General features: G+C 39.5%; 1 protein-coding gene across 6 annotated transcripts in view; it reads right to left on the bottom strand.

Moving 5' to 3' along the window:
- GRIK1 (glutamate ionotropic receptor kainate type subunit 1) overlaps positions 1–18,545 on the bottom strand; it is a 152,374-nt gene that overhangs the window by 55,893 nt on the left and 77,936 nt on the right. For all 6 annotated transcript variants that reach the window (XM_083500337.1, XM_083500340.1, XM_083500336.1 and 3 more), the window contains exons 2-5: positions 13,890–14,057; positions 9,513–9,770; positions 6,100–6,281; positions 907–960 (exon numbers count right to left, since the gene is read on the bottom strand). In XM_083500337.1, coding sequence (XP_083356463.1) covers positions 907–960; positions 6,100–6,281; positions 9,513–9,770; positions 13,890–14,057 — 662 coding nt within the window. The remainder of the gene's footprint in view (positions 1–906; positions 961–6,099; positions 6,282–9,512; positions 9,771–13,889; positions 14,058–18,545) is intronic.

The following is an 18,545-nucleotide window of genomic DNA, read 5'->3' as shown; positions in this document are numbered from 1 at the left end:
TGTTTCAAGCTGGTGAAGAAGTAGTTCTGTGTGCATTAGAAGTTTGCAAAGCAGGGATATAATGGAGGCCTTAAGTGATATTATTTTTGTGACACATTTCATAAGCAATGTCATGGACCCCCCCAAAAGTGTGAGGATTTGTTTCAAGGAAAAGTATTGTTGATGCCGATATCAACAGTCTTGCGAAGAAACATTGTCAATCTCTGGCAGGATTTCAGTCCCACTATTAAAACTTCACAATGTTTACAATACCGCAATTGCTTCTTTAAATTATAGGATACAAAGCAAAAGCTTGATAGTCTTTCCTATGGAAGGAAAGATTCCATGAGCTAAAACGTGTTTAATTGGCTTTAAGCAGCAACAAAGTGTCTCACAAGGGATCACAAATTAGTTTCCTTTCTATATACCTCCTATGTCTTGTAGAACACAGCTAGAAATGTGTCACCTTAAGTATTTTTTATTTAGGAATATTTTTGCCTAGCCTTCATCACATAGCAGTACTAGGATGGGGTAGCATGACTCTAGCACATTAACATTTCCACTAACATAGAGAAGCACTGTAATGAGTTAAATAAGATGCCCTAATTTTGAATAGTCCAGATTTGGTTCTCTCCATTCCCCCTCCCCCCCCCCCCATTTCCTTAGATATGGTTTTGAAGTATGGATTCACAGGCATACAATTCTATTTTCCACTATGCAGCACAGAGAAATGAGACTGGGGTGGAAATAGGTTTGGTGAGTGTGACAGATATACTAGGCCACCTCTATTGCAAGATGGCTTTGCTATCAACAGTAATACAGTTAAGAAGCACTTTTCATCTATAATGGTTGACACACAGATCATAGGGGATGAAGGTCTTTAGCTACTACTGCTGTAATGGATACAAATTTATCAAAATGTCTTACCAGGGTTGTAAAAAAGTAGTGATAGTATTCAGTCATCATTCCCATGGAGAGGATCTGTTGAGAAAGCAGATTGGGAAGGAGATAAGCCAGAGAGAGAAGCACAACACAAATAATAAGCAATCTACACGAGAAATTATGAGCATATTTGTATGGCAGGTGACTGCAGGGCTTATATTGCTTTTGCAGATCTACAGAATAGCACGGTGCTGTATGTGGTGCTGAGGGATAATAGCCTCATATCTAGATTGCGCCTTATCTTACTTTCCTTACCTGTATGCTAGTTTAAAAAATGGAAATGGGAAAGTGAGGTTTCATTTTTCAGGGAATGGGTTTGGGACAAGATTTCAAACTCTGGAGTGGAGAATTGTCAGATAAAACATATTTGATACATTTGTGCGGGTACGTTTTTGGTTTGTACATAATCAGCAGCATAGAAATCAGCACTAGTGAATGAAGGAATAGTGGTATGCTTTGTTTTTAACACATGTTGCTGCTTTCCCACTGTAAGGTTGTACTCCCTGTCCATAGCCCCCAATTCTCCTTCTGGGGGGAGAGCTATGGGGAAAGCAGACACACATACTCTGGAACACTGGATGAACCAGTACCTCCCCCCCCTTCAACAACAGCAAAACACTTTCATGTATTGTCATTTTTATTGAGCATATTTATTCAATCATGGAACTCAAGGCAGCATGCACGGGGCTTCCCAAAGGGCCCTCCCTATAGACCAGGCTTCCTTGACCTCAGATCTCCAGATGTTTTTGGCCTACATCTCCCATGATCCCTAGCTAGCAGGACCAGTGGTCAGGGATGATGGGAATTGCAGCCTCAAAACAGCTGGAGGGCCGAGGTTGAGCCTGCTCTAGACACTGATCAGCCCCAGGCCCCCAGGCATGCTTAGCTATAAGATGGAGGCGTCATATGCCTTCAGACCATGCACTAGCCAGTCAAAGTCTTACCAAATTGTGATTATGAATATCATAATATTCTGATTTAGAATGAGAATATCAACAACAACAAACAACAACAACAACAACACAATGGTAACTGCTCCATTACACCTGAGGAATCCAAGACTTGGAAGCAGCTTATAATGTCCTTGTCTCTACTTGGGGAGTAGGAAGGGTATGGTAGAAACAAGCTTCATCAAGGTGATAATGCTTGATTTGTGAAACAGAGTCAGTTCCAAGCTACAGAGTAGCAGATAACAGCTGCTGTTGTATTCAAGTGCTCCCCGTATAGTATGAACTCATATTGCTATCCTGGGGTGGCCTCCTTCTGCGCACAAGCTTTTAGTGTAAATGTACAGCAATAAATTTGACAGAGTAGCCAAAGAAATTGTTCTTTAAATGGTGAATGCCTATGGAGAATTGATTGCTCGAAGGAGCCACAAAAAAAGCTAAAAGAATGATTAGGCATAGCTTTCAAGGCTTAATATGTTTCAGATCTATGTAACTTAAAGGAAACTCTCTGTGGGAGGTACAACTTTCCCTGAGAATGAAAATAACACCTTTAGCTGTCACACACTCACAGCCACATCCTGACTCAACAACACAGCTAGCAAGCTAGAACCTCAAGAAAGTGGTTGGTTTTGCTGTACACACCGCCACCTCTTCTCTCAGGTCAAAGATGATTATTAACCTCTGCATCCTTCCATTCTCTCTGGCAGGCTTCCTTCAACCCCCCCTTTTTATGCCTTTCCTCCAAATCCAGAAAAGTTGTCAGCAGAATACAGAATAAAAGTCTTGAGGCTGATAAATTAACTGGAAAATGCAGGTGTCTGACTCCCACTAACTTTGAAACTCAGATCAAAAGACACAAGCTTAGCATGCTTAGATGGTTCAGTTTTCATCACTAGTAAATTCTTTCCGTAGAATTTTTTGGTTCAAAGAATTTAAGAATATCACAGACTGAGCAGAGTTATAAGATCTGTTGACTGAACAGCTTGGTGATATCTGTTGGTATAGATACCACCAGCCAATTTTCTCCAGATCATAGAGGTTACAAACTCCATCAAAGAAGTATTAGATATGAATTCAATGTTGTCCGGGGCTTTACTTAATAACATGAAATCATATCTCCATTACAGATAGGATTCAAGCAAAATATCATCTCTCCCTCAGCTAAACACACACACACACACCCAAAACGACCATCCATAATATTCTGCTGTATGACGTATAAAGCTTCAGATTTCCAGGCTATAATCATACTGAAAATGGAATTTTCTCTCTGCAGTTTACCCTTGGGGGAAATTCAAGCAGCTATACTTATAATTACTTACTGCTTTTCGAATATGACAAGGGTAGTTATTCTTTGGTCACAATATGTCACATCAGACAGAAGTGGCCATATTAGCCCTTGACTAGAAAAACTGAATAGAAAATTAAACTTTCTCAGGTGAAGAAAGAAATAATATCCCGAGGAGAGAAAGCAGTGGTGGGAGGAGGTGGTTTGAGATTTTGCTTTTGTTGTGCACTTACCATGAAGGAAAATTTAAACTGGCTTGTATATGCAATAAAATCAATCAATCAATCAATCAATCAATCTGACAACATGTTGTGTTTCCATAATACTAGAGGAGGTAGGAATACTGTTATTAACCTTTTTAATCTTCCACCTCTGGGCAACCCAGCTACCCTCCAGACTTCTCATTGCCTCACTGGGACATCAGCTTCTTACCTAATCACCTATGATCAAAAAGCTTCTCGGGTTTCCCCCAGCTCTGACAGCTTCCCAGAAAGATACAGCAGTGGTATCCCTCATGAACACTAAACCCTAAACAAAGAATAAACTCCATAGAGTTGATTCCCCAGATAAGCACAGGTTCTAATCTTCACTTGATTCATCTAATCCCACTCTGCTTTGTTGATTGCATGATCTTCATCACCCAAAAACGCCTCCAGTACTCTCTATCCTGGGAGAAACTGCCTGATACTGGGAAGCAGAGGTGGTGGTGGTGGGGGTTAAGGTGGAAATGGGATTTGCTGAGCTCAGGTGATGCTAAACAGGGATCAGCAAACTTTTTCAGCTGTGGGCCGGTCCACCGTCCCTCAGACCATGCGGTGGGCCGGACTATATTTTGAAGAAAAAATAATGAACGAATTCCTATGCCCCACAAATAACACAGAGATGCATTTTAAATAAAAGGACACATTCTACTCGTGTAAAAACACGCTGATTCCTGGACCGTCCGCAGGCTGGATTAAGAAGGCGATTGGGCCTTATCCGGCCCTCGGGCCTTAGGTTGCCTACCCCTGTGCTAATAGTTCTCGTGACTCTACCCTTTATGAAGGCTATGCCAAACATGAGATCCCCCTCAACTTTTGAGGCAGAAGAAAGGTGGTCTCAAAGATACATCAGATGTCTCACTGTGAATTGATGAAAGGAAGATATTACCTCTGTGGGCCTTCTCAGTAGTGGCGCCAACCCTGTGGAACACCCTCAGATGTCAAGGAAATAAACAACTATCTGACTTTTAGAAGACATCTGAAGGCAGCCCTGCTTAGGGAAGTTTTTAATGTTTGAAGTTTTATTCTGTTTTTAATGTTCTTTTGAAAGCCGCCCAGAGTGGCTGGGGTAGAAATAATAAATTATTATAAATTATTATATGTGACAGGGAGAAGAATTTTCATGTCGTGATAAAAAGACATCCTTGAAGAAAGAATAGTGGACCAGGGTTTGTTGAAAGAATATACTTATGTGAAACTGGAATGCTGCAATCCTACACAAATTTCATAGAGGTAAGCCCTGTTGAGCACAGTGGGAATAATTTCTTAGAATTTTTTTTACAGTTTTTATGTACAAGAAACATCTAATTATCTGCATTCCACAATTGTGTAAAACTCCAATATTCGGATGTCTATCCAGATATGGGGTTTCTATCTCAATTTTTTTTGCAAAAGTCTGCCTCTGATATACCCCAGCTCTTTAAAGAGCTCATAACTGTGTATACAGCCTATGCATGAACAAGTGGTGTGCATGCACACAGGCAGCAGACAAAGAGATGTGTTTGGGCATGAAATGCCAATCCAAGGCCTCACACGTATGTGTTGTTTAGTTGTGTCTGACTCTTTGTGACCCCAAGGACCAGAGAACACCAGGCACTCCTGTCTTCTACTGCCTCCCGCAGTTTAGTCAAGCTCATGTTAATAGCTTCGAGAACACTATCCAACCATCTCGTCCTCTGTCGTCCCCTTCTCCTTGTGCCCTCCATCTTTCCCAACATCAGGGTCTTTTCCAGTGAGTCTTCTCTTCTCATGAGGCGGTTTATTGGAGCCTCAGCTTTAGGATCTGTTGTTCCAGTGAGCACTCAGGGCTGATTTCCTTAAGAATGGATAGGTTTGATCTTCTTGCAGTCCATGGGACTCTCAAGAGTCTCCTTCAGCACCATAATTCAAAAGCATCAATCCACACATATGTAGGCTTTGCTAATCTTAATTTGAGCAGGAATTGTGCGCATTCTACTCATAGAAGGCCCAATCATTCATTCTTCCTCGAATAATCACATTATCACAGGATCCTGGTGGGCAGGGGTGCCAACTTGAATAAAATATTGGGGGGGGGGGTGATTGGCAATGCCCATGAACAGTGCACCAACAAGTGCACTGTGCTGGGCTTATAAATTTTAGGAGGGAAGTTCCTGCTCCTAACCTCTGGTGGCTGCAACATAATTACATTCACATACACATAGTCAGGTATACACATTTGCACTTCAGCCTACCATGCATGCTATTCTTGCAGGATGTATCTCAGCACAATAGCAGATCAGGCGCTAAAGAGCTTTACAGCCTGATTTTCTTGGTTGGGATCCTAACCCAGAACTACTATATGGGAGAGCTAAGGAAACTCTCAGTTTAGAGAGCTTACCCTCAGCTGCTGGTTCTGACTTCTACACACGTACAGGACATCATTAAAAGCTGCAAGAGCCTCTCCAGGCACAGGGTAGGTAACCTTTGAAATCTTCCACATGTTCATAGCCTTTAAATCGGCTTTTGAGAGATGTTCACACAGGTTTTGCTTGTCCAAAAGGGGCTCAAAGAGAATCCCACTGTTGAAAAATAGCTGCTCAACACAGTGATAATGAGTCAAAATCTAATCCACCTGAATGCGGTTTTATTGCTTCCCAGAAGCTGAAAAGCAGATGGCATGATAACTTTGATAGAAACAAATGGGCATTTTCTCCCTTCTTACCTGTTTAAGGATTTCTGCTGCTGTTTCATGTGAGCAATCAAATATCACATAGAACTCTTTGCCCTTCTTCATCTCCTTGAGTAAAGGCCGGGCATCTTTATTCCCAGAGGGCAACTGCCGGATTTTGATTTTAATGTTGTATCTAGAAGGGGCTTTGATGAGTTCTTGCAGGCGAATTAGACCTGGAAAATGACACCCAATCATTCAAATAGCTGCTCTGTGCAATGAATCTTCACTGTCATTTAGACTCAACATTTAATTTCACCATTCCGCAATATATTTCAAATTTACTCCATATAAAAGCTTAATGTGTTAGCATATCATTTATCAGATCTTTCACTGGTGAAGCTTAAGGAGTTTCTTGTTGCTTTATGGGCACCTTCACCCAGGAAAAAAGCACACCCTGAAAATCTATTTAGAAACTTATTGGCACATAATTGTTTACTTATTAAAATTATACCACACCCTCCTCCCAAAAGAGCACAGGGCCTCTTTCTCTGAGCCTCAGATCACAATATCCTTTAATATTAATCAAGTCACACTCTGAAAACCTAGCATTTAATTTACATTAAAGATCAGTAAGCAATGAAATAATAAAGAAAGTGCAATGAAAGGCCTGCCCTTCTGTTTTGTGGATCACATGTTTAGTGAAAGTGGATTGCTGTGACTCTTGGCACTATGCAAACATTTTGTGGTCAACCTCTATGTGGTTAGAGAACCAGCCAGGAATCCAAAGACAGGTCCAGTTTAGCAAGGTGTTGAGATGAATGCTGGTCTGATATTTCAGCCAACATTTAATTTGCACCCTCTCATCAATGGTCAAATGGAAACTGGGGAGGGTTGTGTTCTCTGTCTGTTTTCTGTTTCCTTGAGTCAGCATTGTGAAATGGTGGAGTGGAATATCTGTTTGATTTTAACTTCTTGTCTTTCCCAGCTTTAAACTTCTCTGTCACATTGTTGGAGGGCTATAAAATGATTCTCTTTGCTCCATGTAGTTTATCAGCCCAGCTGTGTTTGCTGGAGTTACTGGACACTCCAGAGAAGGCTGACAAACTTCAAAAAGCCATTTCAAGCATTGTTCAGATGGGAGACATGTGACCATGGTGGCCAACTTCAAGACTCAGACAAAAATGGAACCAGGAGGAGTTGGGGAGAGGCAATCCCCCCCCCCAAAGTTAGCCATGTGCCCAAAACTAGAGTAGCTGGTGTAGGAATGCAGTGGCTGTTGCTAGCTGGGCCTAAGGGAGAAACAAGAGGGCATAGAAACAGAAGTGGTTGCAAAAATATCCATTCTAGAAAACCCATTGAAACGAATGGATACTCAGTAGTGTGGAATAATCAGTCATATATAACCAACATGCTCTAATTAATGCATGAAGGGGTTAAGACCATAGAGTAAGCTGTCCTGCCAGGCTTAGTTAGGTCACTCTTCTCAGCTTGGGAATAAGGGTTATCTAGCCTTTGCCCTTCCCATTCCACCATGTGACCCTTACCAGTAAGGCGTTCTAAGATGGTTGATCCAGCTTAGCTGTGTGGCTTAAGCAAGTCTCCTTTATGTTTCTATACAAATAATTTAGAAACAGCCACCTTTTATAACCTACTTTTTATTGCTTGTGTTTTCTAACTGCTTTATGGGAAATCACATGAATATGACCTTTGAAGAGTTTGTAAATAAACCTTTTTCTAATTTAGCAAATGTGTTGTCTCTTTCTATGCTAAGGGAAGAGGGTAATTTAGGAAGCAACTTAGAAGAGGATATTTTAAAGGTCTAACAACGTACACTTTACTTTGCTGCATATCTTGTGATTTTAAATCTCTGTTGGGGTTCTCTCACTAAGAGTACTTGCCCCAAACCTGGAAATTCTCCCTTTATTTGCATATCTTTATCTTTAACCAAATCAACAAGTAGCAATGTGTAGAACTGAATAGCAAAGGGATGCCTAGAGTATCACTATCCAGAGCCCTGAAGGTCAGCAGACAGAACACACCTGCCAGTTTCCTAAGCCTTCATCTCTCTTGAAAATAGAGCTATCTTTCAACCTGTCCTGAGTTGAATAATTTGGCCATGGTTGACAAAAACAATCACTGTCCTGTAATGCAGAAATCAGCGGGGTGGGGGTGCAGGATGCTGGATTCCATTGATTTGAGTCAAGTGTATTGCACAATCCTATAATTATTCAAAAGTAAGCCCAACTTGATTCAGACATACTTCCTAGAAAGGGTGCTTACAAATATATTCCAAATCTGTTTATAGCCAAATATGGGTGGAGGATCAGGCTGCAAATATTTAAAATACACTAGGTTGCTGTCTGTTGAGGTCGATAGGTAAATCCTCTGCTTAAAAAAAAGACATTCAAGAGTTTCTTTAGTATATTGCAGCCTCTGTCCAGTTATGTACAAAAATTGTTTACTCATTCATACACATAAACACACCCTTATGATGTTCTCCAATGAAGCCAAAGGATAATGGGGCTGTTTAGAAAAAGATATTGAATTAAAGCAGGAATCGCCTAAAAGCCCTTTTGACAAATGGTAATTTTGAAAATGAATCATCAGCCTGCCAGCACATTTGATTTACTTCCTGTGCAAACCTACTTAGCATCTCTGGCATTAGAAGTGCACTAATAGAATGCAAGCTGAAGTATAAAGCAGCATAAAGTATCACCCTATTTCCTCTGATGTGAAGTGGTGATTGCTATGCTGCGAGCTATTGGCTTTAGCTCAAGGCCTCGCATTGCATGAGGAAAATTGACTTTTTTCCTTGGTAGACTGATTCTCTCCTTTCAGTTTTTAAGCATCCACAAACCAATACAGAATATGAACCATTATGATTATTCAAGTGGAAATTGTAGTAGCACGATACAAAGCATAGTTTGGCTGCTAAAAGGGAGGCCTCAAACTGCAACATTCAGATTCACAGGCTTCCTGAAAGGACTTTTTATACAGTTGATGAGCTAGCAGAGGGAAGCTGGCTGTAAATCCACAGCTCAGCAGTATTAAGCAGCAAAGAACCCGGTTCAGCCACTGTGACACAAGTTACATTAACAGAGAAAAATGGGGCTTCAGGCACAATAATTTCAGGTGTAATTTCCGTTTACTGATAAGAACTCTTTGGCTCAAAATGATCCCTTTGTCATATACTGTCCTGTGGCAGCAAAAGTCCGCATAATAGCTACCGGTGAGTTTTAAGGAAATGGAATTGATTAAGGAAAATGTCTGATCCACAATTGATGTTCAGAAAACACGTGGCCATCTATATATATACTTGCACTCGTGTGCAGTGGCAAGAAAATATTCCACAAAGGAAAAGTAGAGAAAATCGAGAAAATATATACATTTGGTCTCTTTTTTGATATAAAGTTGATAAATAATAATAAACAACAGTGTGTTTTAAAAAGTGTTGTGATGCCTACCTGTACTGTCTTCGTATACTACAGTTATTATCTTCCAATTGTAATATAGCACCAAATCCAATACTGCTCTGCTGATGGCTGCATAGTCTGGGTAGAGGTTGATGTAAAAGGAATCTTTGTTATCCACCGTAGGATGTTTCCATCGGGTCTGTATATGTGGAACTTCAAGCGCATTGCAGATAGATTGTACTGCACTGACTGATGAGCTGTGAGATGGTCCAAAGAGGGCAGCTACCCCAAGAGCAAGCTGATCACATGCTGTATGAGAGAGGGATAATGAAAAGCCCAGTTATGCTGTAGGACCATTTTACGCTTTTGCTCCTTTGTCTAACTGAATAGGTGGAATTGCTGAATTTGGGGGGAAATGAGTTCAAAATTGAGGGGAGGGAGCAAGGGCCAGCTCATTAAAACTTTATACCATCATTGTTTTCAACTACAGAGATGGGATACAGCCTATTACAAAACCCCAAGAAATTCAAATAAAAATAATGCAAGGGTTTCACTTCATTACTTTTAAACAGGGCTGACTTCAAATCCCTCAGTCACGATTGTGAGACATTCAGGAGCCCTGAGCTGTTCTAGTAATGTATTCACCCAATGAAAGTCTTATGAATTATGATGCATGGCACAGTGACCATAGATACATTTCATTGCAATAGGCACAACAAGGATTTCCAAGCTACCTGACAAATTGCTATCCAAGGGTGTTATAGTTTGTTAATTTCAAGGCAAACACTCATAGAGGATAAAGGGTACTATTATTCATGGTGACACTTTATGTTGTGAGATGTACTCATTTTATGTGGACCTTCGAGGAAAGCAAAGATGGAACTAGAGATTTGCACATTACACTAATATTTGTCATGCATTGAATCATTTTTTTAAAGCCAACATTCTGTTGGTTTGCAAGCCCCCTCCATAGAGGCTGCCCCTCTCACTGTCCTCGGAGCTTGCTTACCGGTAACCTCCTCTGGCTGACATCCAGACAGACCAGGGAGATTTTGATAGGTGACATTTTCCCAAGCGTGGGTAAAATGCACAACCCCTCTCTCCTGCTTCCGCAGGGGAAAGAAAATAAGTCAGAAATCTATTTACATGATGTTTATTTCTGACATTACAGCACTAGAGAAAAACACGTCCTTTCAGTTCAGTTCTTCTAGCAAGTCTGACAAACTTCCTGAACATGCGCAAATGGAAGGTTTCAGATTACACTCTTCACAGAGACTTATCCAGCCTGTGAACGTCCTGGGAAATTCTTCTTTCCCACAGACAGGCGCATCATTTGATGTCAACAATCTGTGTGTCTGCAGCGGTGATGTTTCCATATACTGACACATTCTAGTAAAGTGAAATCAAAATAACATTTTACATGTTGATCTCGTCCGAGTCCCTGATAAAATGCAAATTATTTTATACGAAAGACTGGAGTCATTTTAATATCCTTGAAACAGCATGTATGATTCATGCTTAAATTTGCTGCTTTCATGATAAATTATAATTTATTGAGGAACAAATCAGAGAAATTCCTTACTGATATTTAAAATTCCTTTAAATATCTATATGCTGATTTCAACAACTTCAATCCTTAAAAAAGTCACAACTTTGGTTGGCCCTTTGGTTGGCCCTCACGGCCTTTCACTTCATCAGATCTGACCCTCTTTGTAAAAAGTTTGGACACCACTGGATTGCATTAAGACACTTAAAGGTATTGCTGATGAATACCACTGAGCATCTAAGGAAGCGGTATGCAGAGTCAGAGCCAAAGTGGACCCATCACCCCTTTTCTCTCAAATCCTCTATTCCTCTGCTTCTGCTGCTGCAGAAGGGACAGACCATTCTTTCAAGAGGCCTGAATGGATCACTTACAAATTGCTTTTGAAATTAGGCTGAGAGCCACATGAAATTAGACTGAGGGCTACATGTGGGTGGAAAGGTGCAGTTTGCCCACTGTTTTATTTTAAAGGTAGTCAGAAGAAGCACTTAAGAGCCATCTGACCAATGAAAATGAAAGCATCCCAAAAGTGTCCTTTTCTGAAAGCTATGAGCCTGTTCTGGCTTTGAAACTGGGACCAAAGCAGATGTTCTGAACGGTTCTACAGTCAAACACTGAAGAACTTTGCACGGCCAACCTTGCCATTAGAAATTGGAAGAGGCAGTTGGGATGTCATGCTTTATTGTTGTATGCTTAGCCAAAGGAGAGGTACTTTGGGGGTTTTCTTCATCAGGTACCAAAATAACTTGGTCAGCCTTCGGGACTACACATCTTGACTCTGCCTGGGGTAGCTCCATTTGCGGTTTTGTCTGAGACAGAAAAATGTCCTATGTAGCATCTAGTAAAAGACTGTGTGCATGTGTGTGTCACCATGCACTCAACTGCAACTCTAATCACAACTATCACATCTGTATAAAGCTACCTGAAGTGACTTGAATGGCAGCAAATGATGACTGCATTTCAACCTGGATACGTCCTTCATCTACTTGCATCAAGTCAACCCATATTCTCAGCTTGCCGTTGTAGTAATATGGATTTTATCACCTCAGACAACTGGTCAACAATGAGAATCTAACTAAGAGGTGAAAGCAAACAGGGTTGATTATCATCTACTATGGAGAAGTTGTCAGAGAAATTGATGGTATGACCTTAGTCCCATTATGTTATGTTTTAAATTTTTAATATAGTTGTTGTTATTATTTGTTTAGTGGCCTCAGTTTACATATGCTACTTTCCACAATATAATTTGCAAAAGTGAGGTCCCCACAAGAAGAGTACATTAAATTTAGAGAAGGTAAAGGCAGGTGGAAGAGGAGAGAGAAGGTAACAAGGGATGTGGGATACGACTGTCTGATCATGAAGTATTCATACTTTATTCCACAGGGATTAGAATTTTTTAAGCAATTTATTAAATTGTTCCTCAGGATGCCAGACAAGCAAGCATTTAATCCATTTATCTTTCTCTAAAGAAACAAGGCATGTCTGACACCATCTAATCTACATGCAGACCAGAAGTCTTGCCTCATCAAAAAGCCCACTTGGGACTGTTGATTTTTCTTAGGCACAACTAGTCATTCACCTCTTAGAGGCCTTCTTGACATATATCATATAAATGGTAATTTATCTCATGGTCCTTTGAAATAAAGACCTGTACATTTTCTGATGGAACCACATGTGGCATCAGAGTCATGAATTACTAAGAAAGGATTCAGAATGCGCTCTGCAAATGTATTCACTACATAACGGACTTCAGTTTCTGAGAATCAAATAGGTTTACTAGCAAATAAGTTTATGAAATCGTCTACCATGCTGCTGCTACTCACATAAACTTATTACAACCTTGAAATCCAACAGTGATTTCCGGCAATATGTTCATAAACCTGATTAAGGTAGCTTTTAGGCAGGAAATTTTATTCAGCTAAGGGATCTTTTACTTCTATTTTCTTTAACCATGTTTTAAATAACTTTTTATTTTAATTGTTCCTTAGAAGTTTCAGTGGGGCAGACAACTATTTATTCTGTTACAATTGATGTATTGCTTTTTTACCATGCATGTTACCTTGGAAGAATTTTTATTCAGAAGAGTAGGATAAGTTTTCAATAAATAAATAAATGCTCAAAAATGCAGATACAAATGTTCCATTTTAACATTCTGTGGGGCTTTCCTCTATCAATTTTTAATTTAAAAGGTTATTGTTTAGAAAAGCTTTCTGCTTTCAAGGTTATACCATTACAGGCTGACTTGATTGAAGTAGACTTTTGTGATTCAAGTAGACTGTGGTCTAGGGGCATTTTGTCAATACTCCTATATGGTCAGGGCTTAATTAAAAATATTTTACAAAAATTCACACTCAGAGACACAGGCAAAACAAATGCAAGGATAGTAACAAGTCTGCTCTCTCAAAATATTGATAGTATGTCTGTGGTGCACATCAATACACACAACCCTTTACAAATGCTTGAAGATTAAATACTGAAATACTACATGTCCCATACTGTAGAAAGGCTGCTCATTTATAAGCAGGGAAGAGAGAAAATGTTTGATTTTCTGTCGCATACTATTACTATCACAGAGCTAAATATTAGAAAGAAGATCAGCTCAGCATGGCTCTCTAGATATTTCAATATCGCAAGCAATTACAGCCATTTCAAATCTTATACAAAACAAAGAATTGGATTGTTTCAGATAATTATGAAGTAAAGGCCTAGATTGTGGTTGAAGAAATATGCTGGCCTGGGTGTGTTGTCACAGATTATACTGAAAAAAACCCAACCCATTTGACATTTATTAGCTAAATTTAGCTGCAATAAACTGACTACAAGGAAAGACAGAAATTTTTAGAGGCAATGTGGGCACAACATTTGAGAGTCACTTAGAAAGTTACCTCGTCTTGAAGCTTCAAAACTATCAAAAAGGTTAATTCTCTGGATGTCATAGGTTAATGTGGTATTAGGCATCAGTGTTCTGTTTCTGTTAATGTTGGTGACTGCAAATTTGAAAGCTAACTCTTCCACGTTGACAGGTTCATTTTCCACAGTTTCAAATATCCCGCCTGTGAAAATAAAGAGACAAAAAAAATAAGCTTTAGTCATGTTTTAGCTTGTCTTAGCATGTCATTACATACAACACCAATCTAAATGAAAATAAGGAATGTCCATTTCAGAACAAGGAATAGAGAAAAAAAATCGGTGGAGAGAGCAATTTTATTTCTTGTAGCACCTTGGTATATTGGTATTCAGCTGATGGCTTGACCATCAGTTGGTCAACACAAGAGGATAATGAGAAGGTAAACCGGTTTGAGGTATTTAAAAAAACCAATCAAATGGTATATAAATTGTTTGAAATAAATGAAGAAGTAAATTTTGATTTCAATCAACCACAGGGTAGTTATGGTTTGTTGAAATAAGCCAACTTCATAAACCATGGTTGGAACAACAAACCAGAGTTTAGATGAACCAGTTTTTCAGGTTCAGATTACATGTGTCCAGAGAAGGGCAACAAAGATAGTGAGTGGCCTTCCGCCTATGGTAAGTGTGATGTCTGAACCAGGCCTCTATCTTTCAGCCTTTATTGAGATAACAGCATGACGGAGTAAATCACAACATAAATATTGTAAGTGTATAGTATACAATAACATAACACATATTTTTAAAATTTGAGGTCCAGTTTAAGTGGCACCTGCATTTCTTCAATAAATATCTCTCATGCCCCAGCTGTATGTGAACATGTACTGTAGATAATGCCCCTAAGATTATATCAATCTCATGGCCAAATTCTGTGGAAATGTAGGGCTTGAGAAATGCATAATAAACAGCATATTTTGAAGCAAGTTCTTTAAGCAGCCACATCTAACTGCAGCTCTTGATTTGCATGTATAATTTACTCATTTACTGCTATCCACTAGAGAATACTTTGAATTTTACAGTCACTTATTTCCCCATGTGAAATTCACAATTCACATATTGCTTAATATTTCCCAGTCAACAAAATATAATCTGCTAATGTGCTGCAAGGGCTCTTTTCCTTTTTATATGTCGCCGGTATAGAGTAGCATAGTCATTATCTGACAATCAGGAAATGGAAATACACAGTAGAATTACAACCTGCTTTACATTTTAACTCAGCAGTACCAATGTTAATAGTTCTTAGAAGAAAATAAGATTGAAATGTCATACACTTTTTAAGCAAGTAACATTAGGTTTACCATTTAAATAACATGTAATTTTATAGATGATCACATCTTAAACAATTTTATTATGTATCCCTTTATATTACAGCTGCCTCACAATTCTTTATCCCATAATTCTTTTAGATAATGAATAATGGCATTACCAACCAGTCTACTGGTCCCTTGGTTCACTCTACTTAGCATTCCCCAATAGTACTTCGTTTGGATTATAGTACCAACTACTGAGCTACATGCTGAAATTAATGTCAGTCAGCTCTGTCCGTCATATTTTTCTCTTATCAGGACTCCTGTAATCTCTGGAAGATTTATATCTATAAGTTCCCTCCAGCCATCAAGAAACATCTGACAGTTCCTTTGTCAGTTTGAACATGAACCAAATAACTTTCATTGCTACTATTTGTCACCGTCCCCTCACTCACTGAGTTGGCATCCACCTTTTGGGGTTGCAGAATCCTGCTTTTCCTATAAATGCAAACTTATTGCAGTTCAGCCAGTTATTTTCCTGCACAAGCTTGATAATAAAGAATGGTGTTACAAAAAGGGTCACCGCCTTGCTTGTGATATAGGACTGCCTAAGAGACAATCCATGTAATTTATGAACAAGACAGTAGATATCCTCTTAAATACCCTGGACACACAGAAAGGAAAGAGCCAGGCCTGCATCTTTTCCTTTCTAGTAATCAGTTAGCCTTGAGACACAGCAGCCTAGCATGGTTGAGATTGCAATCAAATAAGGCTCCTTAATCAACTCCAGGTTTCTAATTCAGTATAGTTTATTAGTCCTGCAATCCTAAATTCTTTAGGAGGGCGCACCAACAGTCAAAGGGTGCATTGGATCTCCCAATGGTCAGGGAGAGAGAGCTCCAACTTTGGAAAGGGAGATCAAGTGTCATTTTCCCTCCCATCTCTGACTTGTACAACTACCTCTGTGGCTGTTACCCTACTAGTATTGAACTCGGACGTGGTAGGACCAAAAGGGGGGTGTGCTGGGAAAAGATATGAAGACCCGGTGACTTTCCAATCATCTGATACTCCTCCAAACCCAGAAACTTGAAGATCGCCTCTCTCCATATGAATCTACCCAAATCCTGCAATCATCATGCAGACCCTTCTTCGTGTGTCTCCTCCACAAAAGGTCTGGAGGGTGGCTACATGAGAACGGGTCTAAAAAACACATCCACATGACGCCCTTCAGTAGTTCCACAGGTGGGTAACATGGGGTGTACATTGTATCCCCCTCCCCATTACCACATTATCCATGGATCAACATTGTCTGGACACAAAAAGAACGTGTACATACAGGGTACATCAGATCCACTTTAATTTGCTGGATGTACACAGCCTCGTTATTCAGTGAAACTAAAGGAAGCCTCCAGACTAACGATTGGAAAGTTCCTCAGCTGTAAGATCAGTCATTACTAACGCTTAGCTTGTGCCATCTTTGTTCATGCCAATATTTAGTCCCTTTAACACCATAAAGTTAAATCACTTCCCTGATTCTGCTGCTTTTGCTTTGGCATTGATTTTCCACCCACCCCCCACCGCATGATCTAAATGTGCAAACTATTTATTAGATTATTAGTTCTCCAGTGGTTCGTCTTTGAAAATAAAACACTGAATACACTTTATGAGCTTTCCTGTAGAAGGAATCATGACATATATGCAAGTAACAAATTATTCATCTGTTTCAATATTTACTCAATGCCTCACAAGCTTGTGAATCATAATCTCTAGACTGACGGTGAAATGGAAGATTAAAGTGGCAGCCTTGATGGAGAACCCATAAAATGTCAGATGCTGTATATAGGTAAACATAATTAGTGTATCTTAGAAATTAACTGCCTGGAAAGAGCTACAAGGAAGAAACTCAATATAAAAAAGATAATGAAACAAATCATTAAAAATGCTAGGAAAGTCTGCGCATGGAAGTCAGTGTTGATCTTTGGACAAATGTGCAGTTTATAGTAAGTATACATATGAAGATCTGAGTGGAAGGTCTTTAAAGGTAAAGCCTATAATTTCCCAGTTCATTTGTTTGATGTAAAATTACAGGTCCATTCTATTACAGGCTTTGCAGCCTAATAAAGGCCTGGAACATTCAGATTAACAGCCACATCCTACGTATGTTTACTTAAGAGTCTCATTGAACTGAATGATGCATACTTTGTTGTAAACGTGCCAAGAACTCCGTCCTGAAGCAATCAAATGATTATTTCAAAATGGATTGGCTAGAGCATTCCTGTGGGATTAAAGACACTAGCATATCCTTTACTCTTCCCAAAACTCTCATAAATTCATGGGAAGAATGTGATATTTAATCCTTTAAGCTGGGAAAGGGAACCTTTACATGCTGCTGGACTAAAAGTACCATCAACCAATGGCCACGATGGCTGGTATTGATGGAGTCCAACAACATCTGAAGGGCCACAGATTCCTTGCCTCTGTTTTAAATGGCACAATAGAAGTGTAGAAAGCTGCTTCATATCAGTGCAGACTAGTTGTCCATCTTGCGCAGGGTGTCAGGCCAAGAAACATTTGCATAACTGTTACCTGATCTTTTTACCTGGAGATGCCAAGGGTTGACTCTGGGATCTTCTGCATGCAAAGAATGCATTCTAATACTGAGTTAAACTCATTCCCACACATACTATGGCAAATGAGCACTTTGGATTGACGTGTGCTATGGATATATTCCCAAATCTTCCTCTAATTCTGCCCTGATTCTACATGGGCATGATTATGAATCCATTTTGAATGCTGTATGCTGTATGCAGTTCTGGTTACCCAGCTCAAAAAGGATAGTGTAGAACTCAAAAGTACAGAAAAGAGCAGCCAGAATGATGAAGGTTTGGGGGCATTTTCCCTTACAAGGAAGGCTCAAATGGTTGAGACATTTAGTTTAGAGGGAAGTATGACAAGAGGGCTAATCTACACTTCCATTTGTCCCATGATTTCTTCCGTTTGTCCCATGATTTCTAGGCATGGGTCCAAAACATTTTTCTTTAGTCCCACCATTTTCTCTGACAAAACTTGCTGTTTATTGCTGAATCAGAACAAATGTCAATCTGCCGAAAACCCAGTTGACATTTGCTTTGTTTCAGCAATAAACAGCAGGTTTTCTCGGAGAAAGAGGCAAGATAAAAGACAAACCTCTTGGAGCCATGCCTAGGATTCATGGGACAAATGGGAGGATGAATGAGCATATATACAGAATAAGGAATAATAATACATTTGAATTTTTGGCATAAGATAAGCTCCATTGTCCTCTTTCTCTGAATCCTTCCTTACTACTGTTGACATCTGATTGCACATGTATAAAAGTATTAAAGAATGAACTAACATCTGATGGTT

The sequence above is a fragment of the Podarcis liolepis genome, assembly GCF_965112155.1.
Source record: "Podarcis liolepis genome assembly, chromosome: 4".
Lineage (NCBI taxonomy): Eukaryota > Metazoa > Chordata > Lepidosauria > Squamata > Lacertidae > Podarcis > Podarcis liolepis.
Note: the sequence above shows the minus strand (reverse complement) of the source record. Positions and strands in the feature narration are given on the sequence as shown.